At 44.8% G+C, this 23,600-nt stretch overlaps 1 protein-coding gene across 1 annotated transcript; it reads right to left on the bottom strand.

The window, feature by feature from the left end:
- Positions 1-17,713: 17,713 nt before the first annotated feature.
- TMSB10 (thymosin beta 10) lies at positions 17,714-18,755 on the bottom strand. Its single transcript, XM_066264800.1, has 3 exons — positions 18,619-18,755; positions 18,225-18,339; positions 17,714-18,001 (listed from the first exon to the last, which is right to left on the bottom strand). Exons 2-3 carry the CDS (start codon positions 18,322-18,324, stop codon positions 17,967-17,969), a joined length of 135 nt encoding a protein of 44 aa, XP_066120897.1. The 5' UTR covers positions 18,325-18,339; positions 18,619-18,755; the 3' UTR covers positions 17,714-17,966.
- Positions 18,756-23,600: the final 4,845 nt, after the last annotated feature.

Raw genomic sequence — 23,600 nt, 5'->3', positions numbered from 1 at the left:
TAGTGTGACTCTTAGGTACTACACTACTCTCCAGATTTTTTTCTGTTTTGCTGAATCAAGGTCATGGAACAGTCTGAACCAAATATAAAATGTGTTCCAGTTCTCTACTGTGAGAAAAGGCCACCAGATGGCGCTTCTATGCTTCTTGAAGTCTATTCCCCACAGTAAAGCACCACCTGCGCCCTGGTGTAGCTAGCTAGAATCTGCTTATGGCTGACTGCAGGCTGGTGGTTTGAATTTCTTGGTGTCCTTGTAACCCTGAATGAGAGAAGTCTTCTCTCCCTCTAGAACATCTAGTGCTTCTCTGAGAGAGGACAGGCTGTGAGGACAATGAGACAATCCATGAAATAGCAGAAACAAGAATACAGACCCTGCAGTACTGTGTCCAGGGCTGTGGAAGAAGCCTTTTCTCGGGAGCCTGGGCACCTCACGTCATTATATAGGTGATAATTATGACAGGGGGAGGGGGAAATATCACTCCCCAAATCATCCAGGGAGAAGGAATGGAGGCTGCCTTGGCTCAGTTGGTTAGAGCATCGTCCTGATACACCAAGGTTGTGGGTTCAATCCCTGGTCAGGGCACATACAAGAATCAACCAATGAATGCATAAATAAGTGGAACAACAAATTGAGCTCTCTCATATCAATCAATAAATTTTTTTTTTAAAAAAGAGAAGGCATGGAGGCTGATGTCACCTGTCTCCCACCGCTGGTAGGCATGCCCTTATTTTCTTTTATTATTTTTTTAATGAGGTTGAGCATCTTCTTTTATTTATTTATTTATTTATTTATTTATCATTATTATTATTTTTTTAGAGAGGCAGGACAGAGAGAGAAAGAGAGAGAGAGAGAAAGAAAGAAAGAAAGGGGGAGAAGCAGGAAGCATCACCTCCCATATGTGCCTTGAGTAGGGAAGCCCAGAGTTTCGAACCGGCAACCTCACATTCTAGGTAGACGCTGCCTCTGTTTTCTGCCAGCTCCTAAGTGTGCTGCCCAGAACAGCACCCCATGATCTTGCAGGGTCATAAGCCCATGTGCTTCAGGGGCTGGGGAAGTGATGCAGACGGGGTAAAGCTGGGGGTAATCACAGGCTACAGGGAGCAGTGGCGTCTGGTGTGAGCCAATCTCCTTTTGAAGGTGTTCCAACTCAAAATTTCTTTAAAATTAAGAAAAATTATTGATTTATTTTAGAGAGAAGAAGGAGAGAGAGAGAGAGAGAGAAACGCTGATTCTTTGTTCTGCTTATTTATGTATTCATTGGTTGATCCTTGTGTGTGCCCTGATCGGGGATTGAGCCTGCAACCCTGGCATATTCGGATGACACTCTACCAACTGAATTACATGGCCAGGACCTCAAAATTTTGTAAAACAATTTGCTGAAACAAACAAATAAACAAACAAACAACATTGTGCTGGCCTAGCAGTGCACACCTGCAAACTGCTTACATTTGAATGCTTGGTCCAGGATAAAGTCAGGCTTCCTAGGAGGGCTCTGGGCCCCCTTTGCAACTATTCCTGCCCTCCTTTTTCATCCTTATCTACCACCTCTCCCCCTGCACTTATGTGCTAGCCAGACCTAACGTGCCAAGCCCCTCTACAGTCAGGACACGTGCCCTTTGTCCTGAGGGCCTTTTCTCCCCTCCTCCTCATCCTTCAAGCTGCAGTTCCTGTGCGGCTCTCTCCTGCACGGGGTACAGGTACCTCAAGGGCTGAGGCGGTCAGGACCAACACACCGCTTAACTCTAAAGGGCACTTTCACTTTGGATTCTGTGAGAATGCCGTTCTCTGCGGCCCTGAGCGTTGTGCAACGTTATTGCTGGGCACTGAGCGGGCACTCAAAGTGACAAGTTACTGGGGTCACTCTTTTCTGCGGACATACCACGGAAAGACTCCAGATGGCGTTCCTTCACCCTGCTGGGCTCCACATTCACTGGCAGGCTGGTTTGTGGCACTCTTGGATCTCAAGCTTCTGGGTTTTCTAAAGACTAGTGAAGGAGAGATTTTGTGGGTTGACACCAGAGGAAGAGAATGGGGAGGAAGTGGCAAGACCTGCTTCTTTAGAGACACCTGGCTAGTTTAGCTCCTATTTTATTTGAATCTTAATCAATTTCCACCTATAGAGTTTGGGTAGTATTTCTTGCTACATTTATTTCTAAACATGTTTTGTTTTGACTTTCTGCTCTTTAATAAATGATTCAAAAATTTAGGGGCTTAAAACACAACTATTTAATTAATTAATTAATTAGTTTGTTTATTTTTCGAGAGCGTGAGAGGAAGGGAGAGAGAAAGTTAAGAGAGAGATTAGAAGCATCAACTTGTAATTGCGGCACTTTAGTTGTTCACTGATTGCTTCTCATACGTTCCCTGACTGGGGGGGTCCAGTCAAGCCAGTGACCCTTTGCTCAAGCCAGCGACTTGAGGCTCAAGCCAGCAACCTTGGGCTTTCAAGCCAGTGATCTTTTGGGTTCATGTCAACAATCCTGTGCTCAAGCTGGTGACTCCACTCAAGCTGGCAACCTTGGGGGTTTCAAACCAGAGTCCTCAGCGTCCCGGGCCAATGCTCTATCCACTATGCCACCACCAGTCAGGCCAAACACAACTATTTTATTCTCTCTCATATATTCTGTGGATCAGGGTATTATTTTTATTGTGGTAAAATGTATACACTATAAAATTTTCCATTTTAAGTGTACAATACATTTGCATTAAATGCATTCAAAATGTATAACCATTACCATTATATATACCTCTGATTTTTTCATCATCTCCAATAGAAACTTTGTACCTATTAAACAATAGCACCCTACTCCTTCCAGCCCCTCTCCCTAGTCCCTTGCTAACTTTTATTCTACTTTCTATCTCTATGAATTTGCCTGTTCCAGGTATCTCACATAAGTGGAATCATATGATATTTGTCTTTCTACGTCTGGTTTATTTCACTAAACAAAATGTTTCATGGTTCATCCATGTTGAGAGAGAGAGAGAAAAGCATCAACTCATTGTTACACTCAGTTGTTCCATTTAGTTGTACACTCATCACCTGCTTCTCCTATGTGCCCTGACCAGGGATACAACCCGTGACCTCAGCACACTGGGATGACACTTTATCCACTGAGCAACCCTGAAAGGGCCCTTTCATTCTTATAATGAGATTTAATTGTCAGCATTGTAGTAGTATTATTTTAATATACTTCTGGATTAAATTTGCTAGTGTTTTATCTAGAATTTTGCAACAATATTCACAGTGGACTTTATTTTCAAGATCATTTTGGCTTTGTAAATTGTTTTTGTAGGCATATGTCCTTTTCTAGCTACTGAAACGAATTGTGAGGTTGTGAAGTTATTGCTTTCTTATGGCTTTGAAAGGAATCATCTGTGAAGCCATCTGGGCCTGGCACTCCTCTAAGTGGTGGCAGTGTGCAAGTGTGCACGTGTGTGCATGTAATGTTTGTTACTCATTGCATAAACGTTTATGAATGTTTTTAAAATAGTGAACTGCCTTGAGTGTGAAATCATTGATATAATTGCATAGTTGCTGGCTTGAGCAAAGGGTTACTGGCTTGGCTGGAGTACCCTGGTCAAGGCACATATGAGAAGAAATCAATGAATAACTAAAGTGCTGCAACCATGAGTTGATGCTTCTCCTCTCCCCCCACTCCTTGCTTAAAAAAACAGTGGACTGTCTGGCGGGTGGTGACGCAGTGAATGGATTTTTGACCTGGAATGCTGAGGTCTCTGGTTGGAAACCTGGGCTTGCCCCGACAAGGCACATATGATAAGCAAACAATGAACAACTAAAGTGAAACAACTATGAGTTGATACTTCTTGCTCCTCCCCACCCCCCACCATAAATTCAATAAATAAAACCTTTAAAAAATAGTGGACTATCAATATTAAACAACAGTATTTATTTATATATTTTTAAAGATTTTGTTTATTGATTTTAGACAGAGGAGAAAGAGAGAAAGGCAGGGGGAAGAAGGAGTGGGAAGCATAGTTGCTTCTTTATGTGCCTTGGCAGGGTAAGCTGGGGGTCTTGAACTGGTGACCTCAGAACTCCAGGTTGATGCTTTACCCACTGTGTCACCATAGGTCAGGCAAACAATACTCTTTAATTGTTTACTTTTTTTTCACTTGAATTTTACTTTATTTGATATTAACACCCTAATCTTACCTTTCTGAAACTGTTGCATATATCTTTCCTGGGGGGAAAAATGATTGAAAATGGTTTTGACCCAGTCTGAGAGTTGTTTTTTTTACAAGGATTAAAGAAAACTAATTTATATTTATAATGAAAAATATATCTTGGCCCTGGCTGGTTGGCTCAGTGGATAGAGCATTGGCCAAGCATGTGGACGTCCTGGGTTTGATCCCTGGTCAGGGCACATATGAGAAGCAACCATTTACTTCTCTCCCCCTCCCTCTTCCCCTTCTCTCTCTCTTCCTCTCCTGCAGCCAGTGGATCAAATGGTTCTAGCATCAGCCTAGGTGCTGAGAATAGCTCGGTCCCAGACAGGGATTGCTGGGTGGATCCTGGTCGGGCGCCTACGGGAGTCTGTGTGTCTATCTCCCTTTCTCTCTCTCTCTCAAAAAAAAAAAAAAAAAAAAAAAAAAAAAAATATATATATATATACATACACACACACACATATCTAGCTTTATTTCCATCTTCTTGAAACTTTGTTTTAAAAAATTCTTTTTTGTTTAGTCTCTTGTTTATTATCTGTTTTTCTTGAGGGAAAAAGATAGGAAGGGCGAGAGATGAGAAGCATCAAATCAGTTGCTTTACTTTAGTTATTCATTGATTGCTTCTCAGATGTGCCTTGATCGGGGGCCTTAGGACGAGTCAGTGACTGCTTGGACACGTCAGCGATCTTGGGCTCTAGCCAGCAACCTTGGGCTTCAAGCCAGTGACCTTGGGATCATGTAACAATCCTGTGCTCAAGCCAGTGACCCTGCACTCATGCTGGCAAGCCAGTGCTCAAGCTGTGGAACCCATGCTCTAGCCGGCAACCCTGGGTTTTCAAATCAGGGCCCTCAGCATCCTGGGCCAACACTCAATTCACTGTGCCACCACTGTTCAGGGTATCATTTCTTAAGATGTGTTTTGTGTGTGTGTGTGTGTGTGTGTGTGTGTGTGTTCTTGTTATTACATAGAACTGGTCTCAGCTAGTATAACAGAGATCCCTCTAAAATCCAGTGACTTACTATATTTCCCCATGTATAAGATGCACACTTTAAAAACAATTTGGGATCTAAAAACTGGGTGTGTCTTATACAGTGGTTGTAGATTTCTTTTACTTGCATTTCCTGCTTTTTTGCACTTGTTGAGGAGTTGTATAAATTTTATGATGAATAAAACATGAATTCAATAACTTTAATACATTTATTTTTTCAAATTTCGGGTCCCAAAATGAAGGTGCGTATTATACATGGGAGCGTCTTACACATGGGGAAATACGGTAAATATAGAAACTTCTTCTTTTCATAAAGAAGTCTGGAAGTTGGCAACTCAGGCCTGGTACAGTGGCTGTGAGGTCACAGTCTCAGAATTGAGGTTTCTTCCAGCTTTTTGCTTCACTATCCAGCATATGGCCCTGGGGCGGTGGGAGCTGGGCATCTGCATCCGTGTACCCTGCAGCCAGGCGGGCCTGGGGTGGCATGGACCGGTGCCTGAGTCCAGGCAGACAATGCCTGCTGCATTCCATCTGCCAGTGAGGATGAAATGGAAAATCAACCTCTAACACAGTGATGGGGAATTTCATGTGCTAACTTGGCTGGAATATGATGTCCAGTTATTTGGTAAAACAGTCTAGATGTTGCTGTGAAGGTATTTTGTAGATGTGATTAATATTTACTATCAGTTAACTTGAAGTAGAAAAGATTACCCTTCATTATACATACAGGCCTCATATAATCAGTTCAAGACCTTAAGAACAAAAATTGAGGTTTTCTGAAGAAGAAATTCTGCTTGAAGATTGCAACATGGAGGAACTGCCTGACCTGTTTTATGGATTTTGGACATACCACTTTCCACAATCATGTGAATCAGTTCCTTAAAGTCTCTGTATCTGTCTGTCTGTCTTCAATCACCCTTGGCCCAGCTCTGGTTTTTGGCAGAAGCATTGGGGAAAAGGCCATGATGACAAAGAAGTTAGGCCTTCCTTACTAGTTCAAGTCTGTGTGAATACCCCAGGGTCAGACTCAGAGTAGTCCATGTAGTCTCCAAGAGTTAAGACGTTTAATACGGGACCTTTATATACAGTATAGCACATGACTGTGGTGGATATTAATGGGTTTGGGTTCTTAATATCCATTTACCCTGTTCTTAATAATAGTCGTTTATTTTATTCAGAAATTGACTCTTTCTTCATTCAATATCTCTTGGATTCTAGTCAGGGGTAGCATATGACCTAGGTTTATACAAAGCTCTGTCTTCCCTTGTGCTGGCCAGTATTACTAGCTCAGGGATGGGCACCTGACCTGATTCAGGCCAGTAAAAGGTAGGTCCAGGGTTTTTGTTTGAACCAGATGAAAAGAAGTTTTCTGTTTCTGCTCTTACAGCTGGGAGGAATGTATTCTTGGAGCTTCAGCAGCTGTATTGTTACCGTGAGGGGGAGAGCCAGCCTGAGAATGAAGAAGTTGAGAGACAGAGAGAGAAACCAGGTCCCTGTGACATAATTTTGCTATTTCCATCAGCCACACCCAAAGCAAAACCTGCTTTCTGGATTTCTCATTTACATGAGTAATTTTTTATTTTTGGCTTAAGCCAGGTTGGATAGTATTTTTAAAAATCAAAACCCCCAAGAATCCTCATAGTACAATTATGCACTTTACTGATTTTTTTTCTTTCTAAGAACAAGTTAGCTCAAATTACCTGACATCTGAGCAGCAGGAAACAAAATAAGGGACAGTGTGGCAGGAGAAAACATTTGGATAAAAAATAAAAGTGACCCAAAGAAAAGATTCTTTTTAGCCGTAGGTGCCTCAGATGAATGTGTGTCTTGGGGTCACATTGGTGCAGGAGTGAGAGTTTTCCTCAGCAGAATAGCCTAGAGCAGTGGGCCCCAACCCCCAGGGCCGTGGACCGGTACTGGTCCGTGGGCCATTTGGTACCGGTCTACAGAGAAAGAATAAATAACTTACATTATTTCCATTTTATTTATATTTAAGTCTGAAAGATGTTTTATTTTTAAAAAATGACCAGATTCCCTCTGTTCCATCCATCTAAGACTCATTCTTGACGCTTGTCTTGGTCACGGGATACATTTATCTGTCCCACCCTAAAGGCCGGTCCGTGAAAATATTTTCTGACATTAAACTGGTCTGTGGCCCAAAAAAAAGGTTGGGGACCACTGGCCTAGAGAACAGAATTGCTCCACAATGTAGAAAAAAGTCTTAGCTATGGTTTCGATGCTTGGTAACCTAACTAGCATTCATGGGGCCAGTGGTTTTTATCTTCTAACCAATGGCCAACTCCTTTTGATCTAGAGGACTCTGTGAAACACATCAATTTGACATTACAGGAGTAGACACGCATGCCAGGGCAAGTCAGAGTAAATGATAAAAAAAGCCAGGGCTGAGCAAACGAACCATATCTTAGTGGTAAGGACTCAAAATTTCACTGGGGAGGTAAAAAAAATATGATTAGTGCCCTTCTAGTTTTATTTTATTTTTATTTTTTAAAAAGATTTTATTTATTGATTTTAGAGAGAGATGAGAGAGAGAGAAAGAGAGAAAGGTGAGGCGGGGGAGGGGGAGATTGGGAAGCAACAGCTCATAGTAGTTGCTCCTCGTGTGTGCCTGGACTGGGCAAGCCTGGGTATTTAAACTGGTGACCTCAGCATTCTAGGTTGATGTTCCATCTGCCGCGCCTCCACAGGTCAGGCCCTTTCTGGTTTTAAATCAGATTACAGAATCCCATGATCCCATTTTTTATCATTAATCTAGGTTACTTGTTCTTGTCTGTGAGGGAACGAGGTACAGGACAATCTGTTTTGTTTATCCTGAGCGTAGGACCTAGAAGATGCTTAATAAATTGTGGTCAAATATATGGAGAAAGCAATGGATTGATTAATAACTATAGTTTCTCCAGTCTGGCTGTCGCTAACTAGCTTGTTGATCCTGGCCAGCCCAGCCACTTTTCTCCCACCATGTACGCCCACCCAGACTGCTATCAGTGTTAGCTTCAGGGTTTTGTCTGACTCACGTTCTACATATTAAACTGTGATGTCTTGCAAGATCACGCTACCTTTCTCAGGGCACAGTGCTAGAGACACCCACATTATCACTCTCTTGTTTTATTGTCTCTCTGTATCATGTGTTGGCCATTCAATTAATTTATAACATTTATTTGGGGGCTGTAAACATCTCTCTCCAAAGCAGTGCTGTGTCTCCCCGTGTGCCCTCTGGGCGATGCCCTGCTTCGAAGATGCTTTGGTTTTTCCTTTCGGAGCTCAAAGCATAGAAATGAAGTGACATAGACAAGTGAAGCTTCTGTTTGTCTGCAGAGGACAGTTTCTGTAACTGCCCACACAATGTGGGATCTTACTAATTATCCTTCGGCAAACTCTTTTGTTTTGCCCAATTTCTTATCCCTATAGCTGGTGGTGTGCCAGAGCCAGTTGGTACCAGCTTGCAAAGACCCAACTGTTAAATTTGCAGAAGGAAGGCAAACTAGTTGTTAAATTCTAGCAGCTTGAAACTGACAAAATTTATACCACAGAAATTGGGAAATGCTACAAATAAACTTCTACCCACCTCTACACTGAACTGAGAGCTAGCTGTTAAACATTTACCAGAATACCACTAGCTCAAAAGTTCATCAAATGCTTAGATTCTTCTTCTTCTTTTTTTTTTTTTTACAGAGACACACAGATAGGGACAGACAGACAGGAACAGAGAGAGATGAGAAGCATCAGTCATTAGTTTTTTGTTGTGACACCTTAGTTGTTCATTGATTGCTTTCTCATATGTGCCTTGACTGTGGGGCTACAGCAGACCGAGTAAGCCCTTGCTCAAGCCAGCGACCGTGGGTTCAAGCTGGTGAGCTTTGCTCAAACCAGATGAGCCCGCACTCAAGCTGCTGACCTCAGGGTCTCGAACCTGGGTCCGCTGCATCCCAGTCCGACACTCTATCCACTGTGCCACCACTTGGTTAGGCTAGATTCTTTTCATTTTCAACTTTACCAATCTCAGAATGTTGGCATTTCCCTTTGTGACTTCAAGATGACTGTTATGGTTCAAGTATCACATCACACAATTATATGTGTAACTTTTCCTGTGTTTTTCATAATGAGCAAATACAATCTTCCCAGAAATCCCCTAGCAGGCTTCCTCTTGGGAAGAATTGTAACCCACACTTTTAAAATTTTTATTTATTGATTTTAATGAGAGAGAAAAGGAGAGAGGAAGAGAGACAAGAACAACAATCTGTTCTTGTATGTGTCCTGAACGGGAATCGAACTGGCAACCTCTGCACTTCAAAATGATGCTCTAACCAATCGAGCTATCCAGATAGGACACCCATACTTATTCTTAAATATTTTGTTTCCTGAAATGGAAATAAAAGATAATGTAACTTACTCACATGATACTTTAAAAACATAAACCAATACAAGGCTATAGGGTAAACAGCTGTGGTTAGGCCTGCTTGCTTGGTTTTCAGCTGCAAGCACTTTGCATGATTAATGCGTGAGCACTGGGCAGAAAGCCACATGTGTATAGCCTATATAAGGCTATAGGTACTTTTCTCTGGTGGTGGTTTTCCTGGTCACTGATCTGCTACCATGAGGGGTGATATTTCTGTTTGCTTGCCCGCTGCTGGGAGAAGCGGTTTCTCCCTGCCTGTTTGCTTGCTGGCCATTGTGAGAATCCAATAAACAGGAATAGCCCAATGCCTTTAGGCTCTGTGGTTCTTCTGTGGTCTGCCTGAATCCAATGTGAACCTGCCTGGCTTCAACCACCAGCATTACCAAGCCCTAACTGGAATATAAAGGTAAAATAAAATAAAGGTAATTTCCAAAACTGTATATGTATATGTATTTTATTAACATATATGATAAATTATATTTTAAAAATTCACCATTATTTCCTGCCCTCTCTATAACAGAATTATATTTTATCTACATTAATGTCTAGTGGTTCACTCACAAGTCATAGGTCTATTTACATAAATATTTTTTTTTTATTATTCAGTGAGAGGAGGGGAAGCGGACTCCCACATGCACCTCGACAGGAATCCACCCGGAAAGGCCACTACAGGGTGATGATGCTCTGCCCACTGGGGCATTGCTCCGTTGGTCAGCAATCCAGCTCTTTTTAGTGCCTGAGCCATCCTCAGTGCCTGGGGCCAACTTGCTCCAATCGAGCCATGGCTGCAGGAGAGGAAGAAAGAGAGAGAGAGAGAGAAGCAAGAGGGGGAGGAATGGAGAAGTAGATGGGTGCTTTTCCTGTGTGCTCTGACTAGGAATCAAACCTGGGATATCCACATGCTGGGCCGGTGCTCTACCGCTGAACCACTGGCCAGGCCTATGTCAACTTTAAAAATAGGTGAAGTGGCCCTGGCCGGTTGGCTCAGTGGTAGAGCACCGGCATGCAGGAGTCCCGGGTTTGATTCCTGGCCAGGGCACACAGGAGAAGCGCCCATCTGTTTTTCCACTCCTCCCCCTCTCCTTCCTCTCTGTCTCTCTCTTCCCCTCCCACAGCCAAGGCTCCATTGGAGCAAAGTTGGCCCGGGCGCTGAGGATGGCTCTATGGCCTCTGTCTCAGGTGCTAGAATGGCTCTGGTTGCAACAGAGCAACACCCCAGATGGGCAGAGCATTGCCCCCTGGTGGGCATGCCAGGTAGATCCCTGTCAGGCGGATGTGGGAGTCTGTCTGACTGCCTCCCCGTTTCCAACTTCAGAAAAATACAAAAAAAAAAAATAGGTGAAGTGTACCTGATAAGGTGGTGGCACAGTGGACAGAGCATTGATCTGAGACACTGAAGACCCAGGTTCAAAACCTCAAGGTCACTGGCTTGAATGCAGGCTTACAAGCTTGAGCATGGGGTCATCAGCTTGAGCATGGGATCACAGACCTGACCCCGTGGTTGCTGGCTTGAGCAAGGGGTCACTGGCTCGGCTGGAGCCCCCCCCCCCATCCTCTAGTCAAGGCATGTATGAGAAGCAATCAATGAACAACTGAAGTGCTGTAACTATGAATTGATGCTTTTCATTGCTCTCCCTTCCTGTCTTTGTCTTCCTCTCTCTTTCTTAAAAAAAAAAAAAAAAAAACCAAAAAACCAAATAGGCTAAATACAATATGCTTTAGAAGTGAGGATAAGTATACGACTGGAAGGAGGCACTAGGGTGTGTTCAGTTTGTGAAGACTCATGAAGCTGTACAGTTATGATCTGTGCAGTTTTCTGTATGTATGTGGGGTTGTCAGGTGCATTTCAGGATGGTGAGCATTTGGATCCCTGTCTGAATTGTCAGTAATGTTCCTTAATCATCATGATGAACAAACCAATACAAAACACCTTCACAAATTTCTAATTTTTTTTCTTAATTAAGTGAGAGATGAGGAGGCAGAGAGACAGACTCCAGCATGCACCTTGACCAGGATCTACCTGGCAAACCCCCTACCAGGCGGTGCTCTGCCCATTTGGGGCTGCTGCTCCATTGCTCCACAACTGAGCTATTTTAGCACCAGAGGCAAGGTCATGTAGCCATCCTCAGAGCTCAGGGCCAACTTGCTTGAACCACTTGAGCCATGGCTGGGGGAGAAGAAGAAAGAAAGAGAAGGGGGAGGGGAGGAAGGGGTGGAGAAACAGTTTCTTCTGTGTGCCCTGACCAGGAATTGAACCCAGTATTCCACATGCCGGGATGATGCTATACCACAGAGCCAACTGGTCCCTGCCCACAAATTTCTAGAATGCCAAACCCCTGGGTGTCTTAGGTTTATACTAAGCAAGTATCATTCCTGGGGCTGGGCTCCTTGAAACTCATCAATTACCTCATCTCTAAATAAAATTAAGTCTCTGGCTGGTTTGATCAATGGATAAAGCATTGGCCCATCATGCGGATGTTCTGGGTTCAAACCTTAGTCAGAACATGAGAAGCGACCATCTGCTTCTCTCCCCCTCCACCTCCCCTTCTCTCTCTCTTCCCCTCTCGAAGCCAGTGGCTTGATTGGTTCGAGTGTTGGCCTCAGGTGCTGAGGATAGCTTGGTTGATTTGAGCATTAACCCCTACAGGGGTTACTGGGTAGATCCCAGATGGGGACCATGTGAGAGTCTGTCTCTCTATCTTCCCTCCTCTCACTTAAAAAGAAAAAAATAAAAAATAAAATTGGGCTTGTATTGACCATGAAGAAGGCAGGATAAAAGAGGACAAGGAATGTGTGGTGGTGATGGTGGTGATGGTGGAGGTTGTGGTGATAGTAGTTGGATAGATAGCCATCATGTCTGCTACAACATTCTCCACATGCTATCTAATATATTTCAGATTACTTTGTCCCAACTTCTAAAATATACAGTGGCTCTCAACTGTCTACAGGATAAGAAACTCAAATACCTTTTCAGGCTAATTTAGTCTTCTGCTTTCACGACCCATTGTCCTTTCCCTTCTCTGAACATGCTGTGGTATCTGCATTGCTCCTCCTTCTGCTGAGAAAGCCTTCCTGCCCTTACAGATCTTCACTCAAATGCTCCGTCTTCCGCGAAGCAGTCTCCTGTCAAGTTAACTACTCCTTTGTGCAACTCCGTGGTACTTTGCTTTTATCTTTCTTTGGCATTTACTTCTTTCTGTTTTTTGTATAGTTAGTGGCTCATGTCTTTTATAGCTTCCATAGGCCTAGTGTAGTAATAGGCACTCACTGGGTGCTAAAAAAAAAAATGAATGCTGAAGTTAACTGAACAAGAACACGATCTCTGAATTTCACAGAAATCAGTAACCCAACATCTAACATCTTTTAACTGGTTGAAATTCACAATTGCCATCTGGGTAATATACAGCTTTCCATCAATAGCCTCAATTGTGAATTAAGCATTCTTCCCCTCACTGTAATAGGATTACATCCTGGACTGGGCTCTGGGAGGGAAATGAAGATGTTTGGCTTCCTTGAACCATATTAACTCCCATGTGCCTCTCATGCTTGGACCCTGCTGATGTACAATGGAACCAACAAAAAGACAGTGTGGGGCCTGGTAGCAGCTTGGCTTTGGCATAGTCAAGAAGAAGCAGGTGAGGCCAGCTGAGACTTCAGTCACAAGTCAGTAAGTGTTCATTGAGTGTCTGTGATGTGCTGGCTAGTGTGAGTCACCAGTATCAATAAGAATCCTTCTCTATTCGGTCTAACTAAGAATGTAGTGCACGTATCCAGGCACTGAGGGGAGGTGCAGATAGGTGTGAGAGGAAAGAGAATGTCTTTTGCTGGGAAGTCCAGGAGGGCCACTGGATGAAGGTGCTGATGGTAGAGCCCTGTAGGATGGCTAACACTGAACTAATAAGAAAAGAGGTGGAGGGTCATTCAAAGTGGGGAAGAAGAACGAGAAGGGCCAGAGAAGTTTCATGGTTTCCCATTGCCCTTTGGAACCAAATATGGGCTCTACTTAAACAATCTTCAGCTCTTACCTCAAGTTAATAGAGTTAATAGTGTGTGGCCCTAAAAGCTGTGAATCCTTAGTTCTTCATTGGATTAAAAAAAACTCTCTGTTAAAGTAAAACATATACAGTGAGATGCATGTGAGTTCTTATTGTAAGTGTACCTCTTGAATTTTTTATACATGTCCACACCCACGTAACTACCACTCTGATCAAGGTATACATCACTCAAGAGCTTTTGTTTACTTTTATCATCAAAAATTATTTTTGCCTTTTCTAGAACTTCATGTAAATGAAATCATACACTTTTAAGATGTCAGTACTTGGTTCTTGTTTATTGTTGAGTAAACTCGATGATTAACTGTGTAAATGTACCAAATTAATTTGTCTATCCATTCTGTTGATGGATTTTTGGGTTCTTTTTCTCTTTTGCTAATATGAATAAAGCTGCCTAGAACATGTCCTGTGGTGGACACATACACTTGTTTTTCTGGGATATATAACTGGGCACAGTGTTGCCGGGTCACTGGGCTGCTTATGCTTAGCTTTAGTAGATGTACACCGTCAAGCTGGACTTGTGATTGGTGTCTGAAGTAGGCGGGATGAGCAGTCTGTGGGACTGAGCCCTTACCCTGTGGGATCTGATGCTAACTCAAGGTAGAGAGTGCAGGAACTAGACTGCATTGTGGGGCATGCAGCTTGTGTCTAGAGAATCAGAGAATTGCTTGGTGTGGGAAAGCCACACATTTTGTGACCTGAGGAAAATATTCTGTGAGCAGAGCACTGTGGTAAAGGAGAAACCGAAACGTTTTTCCTGCACATCCGGTGTGAGGAGTGAGGTAAGGGTAGAGAGGAGAAGTGCCGGTGTGTTGTTCCTGTTCTGAGGCATTTTCAGGAGAAGGTGGGGGATAGCTGGGAACTGAAGCCCCTGATGTTGACTGAGGAGAGAAAGTGGTTTCCAAAGGAGAGAAGGGTAGAAGAGTGATGGGGGGAGGGTGTTGGGAAGTGCTGGGAACAGAGGCTGGGTCCTCCTGCTCTAGGCCATGTGCTCCCTGAGGTGTTCTCTGTCTGTTTTCCCAGCACATTAAACTGCACGTGGTACATACGGGGGCGGGGAAGGAAAAGAGTGGGCCTGGGGTGCTCCAGTGTTCTCTGACACTCCAACTCCAGGTTCCAGTGCTGTCTCCAGTGTGACTTGCTGTGCTCCCTTGGGAACAATCACAGGTGGGGCCTAGGAAGCTGGCCTTCTTGGCCAGTGCTTGGCCTTCTGGGCCTGTCTTCTAGGGTGCACATTTGCATGGAGCTCCGAAACTAGGATGGGCGGGGAAGTCCAACTTTACCTTATAAACTAAAGTGGTGTGATGAGATTTCTGAAGTGATGATGTACTCCCCACACCTATCCGCAACCCAGTTCCCCACCTTGTCCTGGTACCATCCAATCGGCTCATTGTCTCAGGGTAAAAAAGTGGAAGCGCCCTTAGGTATCCTTCTGACTTGTGTCTTCTTGAATTCTTAGGAAGTGCATTCACTGGGTTAGAGCATTGCTGTCTCAATCCCTAGTCAGGGAGCATATAGAAACAGGTCAGAATTTCTGTCTGTCTCTCCCTCCTCTCTCTCTAAAAATCAATAAATACATTAAAAAAAATTCTTAGGAAGAGCAAAGCTCTCACTAGTGCCCACAACCTCAAAATAGATATTCCTGTGGAGGGGTTGAGAAAGTCATGGAATCTTTAGAGAGGGTTAAGTCCTGGGACATGGAACTCTGGAGCTGCTCTTGGTGTGACCCCATTGGGGTGAGCAATTTGTGGGGTCTGAGGAAAGAGGGCTAGGATTTGCATCCCAGATGGAGCCCTGGGGAGATTAGATCCAGAAGAGGCCCTGGGTGTGGTGTGCCCAGGTAGGACACTACAAGACAATGAGGGGTGCCTTTTGAGTTGGAGGAGGAGGAAGGAAGGAGGACCCCACAGCAACCAATGTTGCAGAAGTTACAAGGACTTCAAGATTTGCCTTCTCTATCTTCTGCCCTCTTATACCTTGTCTACCTACTTCTTGCTAACTCCCCTCCAGCTTTCTGTACTTCCTGAGACGCCTTGAGCGCATTCTTACCTTGTCAAGGTCTTGTCACATTCTTTAGGTCTTGTTCCAAGAGCCTCAACCCCCCATCCTTCATGACATCTGATTGAAAATTGCACTGGCATTCCGAATCCCTCCCCCATCCAGTTTAGCCTGTAATCAGTGAAAGCTCCAAATGTTTGCCTACAATAGCCACTAAGTCGAATGACAGGGGTTGGGTAAGGAAAGGGGCTTTACTTGGAAAGCCAGCAAGCAAAGAAGATGGTGGCCAGACTAGCATCCCAAAGAACCAATAGTATCCTAAAGAACCATCTTGAGAAAGTACAGAATTCAGGCTTCTTTTATGTCAGGGGAAGGGAAACTGAGAGAGGTTTGAAATCAGGAGATGGTTGATGACTGCAGACATCTGGATGCCAGAAAGGGTCCGAGGGAGGATGGTGAAACGTCTTTGCTTTTGGTCAACAAACCCCAGTTGCCATGGTCCCAGGCATTAGGGACCAAATCTTCTGATAAACAATTATAATTTTTGTACATACTTCCTTATCTCGCTGGGGAATTAGTTTAGAGCAGGGAGGTTGTTTCAGTATTCCTAGGTTACAGGTTAGATTCCTTTAGTGATTAGTATATCTAAGCAGAAGTTGCTGACACGTTTTGGAAACTGCAGATTCAAGCAAGGCCAAGCCAGAAAGACTGATTATTTTACTCCATTACAAATCCCCTCCCCTGCTTTATCTTCCTTTAAAGCCCTTCTCAACAGCTGTTTGAAGGCAGTAGATTCGTTTTTTCTTTAACCTCTCAACAGGCCTATCCCAAACATTGTGCTATAGGATCCCCAAAAGTATATACCCTTGGCCCCAAATTCTGGTTTCACTACTCACTAGCTGTATGACTTTAGCAAATACCCTAGTCTCTTTGAACCTTAGTTTCCTATCTATAAAGTGGAATAATAGCCAAATGGACTTTATAGTTTGAGAATTAAAGCTCCTGGCAGTTCCTGGTCAATAGCACTCAAAGAAGGGTTAGCATCCCTCCCTCAGTGGCATACTACTGTTTCCCTTCCTCATTTCTCCTCCCCAGGCCCAACACTTACCCTCCAATGCATGGGTGTAAGTTACCCCTTTATGCACAACAGGCAGTGGCTCCCTCAGCCTACATGTCCCCAGATTCTGGTCTGCTAGGGCTGCCTGTTTTACCCACTGGATTTTAGAATTACCTTCACCCAGTATCCAGCTTCTTATGGTTGGACAATGTGTCCCTTTCTACCTCCTTAAACTATACCCCAGGAATCACAAGGCTGTTAGTTCTGCTCCAGTATGTCCTGTAGCCCCAGGCCCTGCCCCCCCCTCAGCAAGGCCCCTTTGGGCTGGTCCCCCTTCTTCCCCATGGGCCGAGGGTATAACCCTGTGGGGCAGTGCAGTCAAAGACCTCTCCCTCTGCATCCCCATCCTTCCTGTTAATCACAGCACAGGACCTGGCTCAGCCAGCACTTCCTCTAATGGCTAACCCTTTTCTGGAAGGTTCTGAGCTAGGGTTAAAAGCTGGGCTGCCCACCAGTTCCTTTTTGATATTAGTTACTCTAGTTCTGACGTTCCTGCTCTTGTTCCCCTGGATCCTGCCATTTTGTTCTAATGCCCTTTTAAGTTCCAAGAGACAGATTTCTTGTAGACTTTGTGACCCCGCCCTATTCCAACATTCCAGATTTAGTCTTTTCCCTTTCTTCTCAGGTGTGAACCAGCTTTGAGGAGGCCAGAGGGAAAAATGGGACTGTAAAGCTTATTGAAAACAAACGCTGCTCTTCTAAAAAGCGTTTTCCAGAACAGCTTTCAGCAATGATAAAGTGGAGTTCAATTTTATATGGACAGCATTAGAAGCAAAAGCAAAGCAGTAATTCTCATGAAATCTTATGGAGAAGCATGTAAACATTAAAAATGGTCTCACCAAGCCAGCCCACGGGCCATCCCCTCCCCGCAGCAGGAACCCCGACTTCCATGCCCCCAGGTCTGTTGCAGCAGCACTGCCCACGCATACCCAACTAAGACTCAGACCACGTCAGCTATGCCACGAGGTGTGTTTTATTTTCACTAATCATACAAATAATTTTCTACAATATCCCAGGGCAAACCGAAAAATTTTGGCAGTCCGATTGGGGGGTGGGGTCCCCTCGGAGACCCATGGGCCGATGGCATGGGCGCGGAGTGTCCGGGTTCACAGTGTAGTTTGTCGCTCGTGTCCATCTTGCAGGTGGCTTTTTCTTCACATCACAACTGGGGTCCCAAAGATGATGGGAATGGGGAATCCTCCAGGTTCTTAGGAAATTTCACTCCGCTTCTCCTGCTCAATGGCTGTGGAGAGCAGAGAGCGAGCACTGGGGGTTTAGGGCACCTTGCAATTCCCCCAAACATAGGCGCTTACAAACCTGTGGGCGAGGACCTACCAGGTCTGGGGATTAGGAAAGAGGCTTGGGAGACAGCGCTTTGTGTAACTGAGGGGACCCGGGGCTGCTCAGAGGAGGCATCGCGGGGTGGGGGCTGGGCCGCAGCCGCGCACAGGGGAGGGGGCACTCACTCTCTTTGGTCGGCAGGGTATTCTTCTCCTGCGTCTCCGTCTTCTTCAGCTTGGCCTTATCGAAGCTGGCGATTTCCCCCATGTCCGGTTTGTCTGCCATTTTCTTAAAACAATCCTAGTGGGCAAAGCGAAGCGGTTGGCCGGAGCCGCGACCGGCATTCCCCGCCCGAGCTTCCCGACGTGGCACTCCAGCCTGGCGTTCCCGGTAGCCCCGAGGCCAAGGATCCGGGCGAATCCCGCACCCTCCCCGTCCCTCACCCTCTCCGCAGCCCCAGGGCGAGGTCCGCTGGCGGGAGCCCCCGTTGAGGAAGGGCGCCAGCACGGCCGCGCAACGGCCGCCAGGGACCCTGCTCCGGCCCCACCCGCAGGGGCCCCCACCGCACGCAGGGTTCACCTTGGCCTTCGCTCCGCCAGATAGAGATGCTGGCTCTCACTCGGGTCGCTGCAGCAAGAGACAAAGAGTGGTGTCCTCCCCTCGCCTTATATACACCGCGCCCCGCTCCGCCCCTCGTCCGCTGCAGCAGGGGCGGTGCCGGCAGTTGGGGGCGGTGCGGCTGCTCGCTTCCCGCCGCCGCGCCCTCGCGGGCTGCCCGCCTCCCTGGGCGCGGCTCTTCCGGCCGGCGGCGGGGCGCTGCGTACCCTGCCTTGGGGTCGGCAGCTGCCCCAGGGTGGTCACTGGTCCCTCGGTTTTCTTCTGGGGAAAGAAGCTATTTTATTTTCTTCCCTCTCTGTGCATTTACTGGTCATCTGCAGAAAACGTGGGGCTGACCGGCTAGCTGCGCGTGTGTAGTTGTGGGTGTGCGGGCGTGCTCCCCCCCCCCCCCCCCCGCCCCGTTTTCTCTCTTTCGGGAGGCTGAGCCCTTGGGTGGTGGGTCTCACGCTAAAATAATCCGAGCAGCCGGTCCTAGAGATGTGGAGATTTAGGGTGGAGGTTGGGACGAGACAGATAACGTGGCTGTGCTGTTTGCTCAGATTGGGGCTGGTTGTCTCATCATCGTCTCCCTTCGCTGAACTGGCAACTCCTGTGGGAGTCGCGCGGGTGCTCCTTAAATGCTTGTTGCAAGCACTGTCTGAACTAAGGACGGTTGTGGAAGCAGACGATCCCAAGAGGGCTCAATCGTGGTGTTCCTTCTCAGGGCTCTTGGGAACGCTGCAGTTTTCCTACTTGCAGTTTTAACCTTGAAGATAGCCCTACAGATGTTCTTGTTTTTCTTATTAGTTAATCCATTATAGGAGTGGTATAATGCAATCATTCACATCTTTCTTAGGAAGGTTGTATTTTCAACTTGTGCAATATCTTTAGATACTAAGTTCCATAAATTAACAACTCAGAAGGTGAAGCTAGTCATCATTTTATTTCTCTTGAACTTTACTTTTTTCAAGTGTCAAGGAGTATTGCCAAGCTATTTTATTTTATTATTTATTGATGGGTTTTAGAAAGACAGAAAAAAATGGAGGGGGGGGGGAGAAGCATTCATTTGTTGTTCCACTTCATTGTGCATTCACTGGTTGCTTCCATATGTGCCCTTACCAGGGATGGAACCTGCAACATTGTCATTTTGGGAGGACACTCTTAACTAATGGAGCTAACTGTCCAGGGCTGCCAGGCTCTTTTAAAGTGGTATTTGGTGGAAACATCCTAAATTCTGTCTGGTTCCTTCCTGATGTTACCTGCTTTCCTCACGTTCCCTCAGTGTGTTTGGAGCAGGGGGAAATAAATTTAGGCCTATGCACTTGATATACCAAACTCCTTGTGTGGCCTAGGGCAACTCTCTTCCTGCACCTCAGTTTCTTCACCTGTAAAATAGCTTTGGCATAAAGCTTAAACGAGATTAAGAATAGGCATAAGTGGAAGCTTACTATGGTAGCCCTGTTAGAAGGCCACACTCAACACTTTATTAGTGTATCATTTAACTATGGCCACGTCAACACACTGTGTAACAAATTACCACAAAGCTCTGCTTAAAACAACATGTATTCTTGCTCATTCATCAGCTGCTGGGTTGAGCTAGGCTGGGCATGGCTCCTAGCTGCTGGTTGGAATCAGGTCTGCTCCTCAGGTGTCTCATCCTCGGGACCAGGATCCAGCTGGAGCTTGTTCTCAAGGTCAGGCAAAACAGCAGGAGGGCTATAGCACAAAAGTGTAGAAGTGTGTGAAAGCATGTCATGTCCATGTCATCTCATGTCTGTCAACATCCCACTGGCCAAACTCACCATCAATGGAGTGGGGAAGTATATTCTCCATGGTGGGAGAGGGAGGGGAATGAACATTTGCTAACAAATAATCCTCTTCACAGTCAGGGTAGGTAAACTATTGTAATAAACAGCCTCCAAAGTGGTTTAATGCAATACAAGAGTATTTCCAGTTAATACAGCAGCATTCTATACCGATGTTTCTGGTCAGTCAGCTCTCCTCCATGTAGTGACTCAGGCACCTTTCTCTCTTGTTACTCTGCCCTTCTCTAGGTCCTAGAAATTTACTCCATCTAGTCAGTGGATAGGAAAAGAGGACAAGATAGAGAGCTGCACTAGAGTTTTTACGATCCAGGCTTGGAAGTAGTTTCCTTTACTTCTGCCCTTATCTCTTAGGACAAGACTCAGTCACCTAATTTCCAGGGATGCTGGGAAATGTAATCAAACTGTGTACCCAGGAATAAAAGAAAGCAGGGTTGGATGACTTTGGAGCAGTCTCTGTCATATACTGTTGAAGGAGCTGCCAAACTTAAGCAGAAACTATCCAGATATCCAGAGACATTGACTCTGTGGAGGGTCTCGCTGGCACTGGATTCCTTTTCAGATGCCATGCCAAATATTATTTAGGTATTACTTTCCTGGGTATCACCTTTTGCCCAAGTGTGGAAATACTCAGTTGTTATAATTTGAAGCCACAATGAACTCCAATTCCAGCTTCCTTTTATTTGGGAAACAGGGATATTTTCCTTTGAGATATACCTCTGGAGAGACACATTTCAAACATATCAAGCATGTAAGATTCCCAAAGGAGCTCTAAGTGGATTGTAGACATTCTTTTTTATTTACTTATTTTTTAGAGAGACAGAGAGAGACATACAGACAGACACACAGGAGGGGAGATGAAAAGCATAAACCCATAGTTCTCATTTTAGTTGTTTATTGTTGCTTTGTCATATGTGCCTTGACCGGAGGCTACAGATGAGCCAGTGACCCCTTGCTCAAGCCAGTGCTCTTGGGCTCAAGCCAGTGATCTTGAACTTCAAGCCAGTGACCTATGAGCTCAAGCCAGTGACCATGGGATTATGTCAGTGATCCCATGCTCAAGCTGGTGACCCTGCATTCAAACTGGTAAGCCCGCAATCAAATCAGTGGGTGACCTTGGGGTTTTGAACCTGGTACCTCAGCATGCCAGATCAACACTCTGTCCACTGTACCACCAACTGTCAGGCTCAGACATTCTTTTTCCTTACTCAGTGCAGCTCTGTGGCCCATCTCTAAGCAAGCAGGTAGCCTCTTTAGCATTTGTTGCTTAAGAACAATGATTATAGTAAAAAAATAAATTTTGTAACTATGTGTGGTGATGCATGTTAACTAGGTTTATTGTGGTGACCATTTCTCAATATATAAAACCACCAAATTATAATTTTGTACACCTGAACCTAACATAATATATGTCAATTATAGCTCAATAATAACAAAAAGAACAATTGTCAAAGTGTTAGTCTCATGGGCTCTAAAATATTCTTTGACACTTCTCCCATCATTTCTTTTTTTCCTCTTTATTTCCCGCCATTTCTTGAGTACACACTGTCCTTCATGAGTTTCTTCTAGTGAAAAAAATGTGACAGAAGTTATTGATTTATAAGGGTAGGTTATAAAAGGCTCCAGGGCTCTGCCTGGCACGCTCTCTCTCTCTCTCTCTCTCTCTCTCTCTCTCTCTTTCTCCCCCTCTCTCCCACTCTCCCTCTCTCCCTCTCTCCCTCTCCCCCTCTCCCTGGTGCCTCTACACTCTGAGGAAGCCAAACACCTACAAGGAAAGGCCACTTACAGTCATTCCAGCCACAGCCTCAGCTGAGGTGTGAGCAGACAGCCAGCATCAACTACTAAACATGTGAGCAGATGAGCCTTGGAAGCTTCAAACTGCCCCAGCTTATGCTAGTGGATCGGACACAGCTGTCCCTGTCCAAATTGCAGATTCATGAACAAACGAGATGTTGTAGTTATTTTAAGTCACTGTAGTTGTTATGTAGCAACACATAACTGGCCATGAGATGAAAAAAATCATAACTTAGTGGTGCTAGATCTCAGGTTCTACTTGGGAATTTTTCCTAAATATCTTCCATAATACTTACACATATACTTATTCAATGAATGTTTATTGAATGCCCACAAAGTATCTGACAGTGTTCTAGATACAGAAGATAGGAGATGAGACTCCTAAGTTACAAGTCTAGTGTCATAAATGAATGACTAAGTCTATCAACAAGCACATGCTCATGGCTTGTATTCACTTATGACTTAGGTGTCATTTATGTCTGACAACATTTCAGCCTGCTGCTTGGAGCAGACTGGATACTGTTCACAGATGGTATAGAGAAAGCTGAACCACTCAACTCCAATTACATTTCCACCTTCTTTGCTGAGAAGGATGCCCTGGAAGATGTAGAGCTAATAAGAGGGAACTAAAGGATTCTCCACTGTCAACCTGGAGGTTGGGGGAGCCTTTGGAAATTTGTGGTTAGAAAAAGATCTGTCCAGATTTGATTTGAATATAAGGAAGTCATTCACTCCCTGCCTCAGGGACTTTGCCCTTGCTGAGATGCTCATGTGAGAGATGCCCTGCTTAGTACATCTTCATATTTCACTTAGAAAGCTGCTTGAGGGTCCTCTCTTGAGAGAACCCTCCTTGGACACCCAATGTACAACCCCTGCCATTCTCTAAACCTTTACCTTATTTCATTTTTCTTCCTAGAATCCACCTCTACCAAACGTGTTATATATTTTGTTTATTGTCTATCTTTCACACTGATAGACAAGACTGAAGAACTGATCTGTCTCATTTACCATCACATTCCCAGTGATTCCAGAAATATAGCAGTAAGTGCTCAATCAATATTCTTTGAACAAATGCATAAAATTCCTAATCAAAATGAAATGGGCTACTTTGGGTGAGGTGATGAGTTCCTTGTCATTGGAGGCATTCAATGAGAAGTGAATAGCCAAGTATGCAGACTGTTATAGAAATGGTTCAGGCCTTGGGCTCCTCCCTAGATGGCTTCTCTGACCCTTTTCTTGCTGTCATCCCACTTGTGAAACAGCTTCGTTTTGTGTGCAAGTTTTGCTAGCCTGAAAATAGCTACATGTCTCTTACACAAAGGAGGTTCAGGAAGCAAAGTAGTCAGG

The sequence above is a fragment of the Saccopteryx bilineata genome, chromosome 3 (genome assembly GCF_036850765.1).
Source record: "Saccopteryx bilineata isolate mSacBil1 chromosome 3, mSacBil1_pri_phased_curated, whole genome shotgun sequence".
In the NCBI taxonomy this organism is placed as follows: Eukaryota; Metazoa; Chordata; class Mammalia; order Chiroptera; family Emballonuridae; genus Saccopteryx; species Saccopteryx bilineata.
This window is presented reverse-complemented; position numbering and strand designations above follow the sequence as displayed.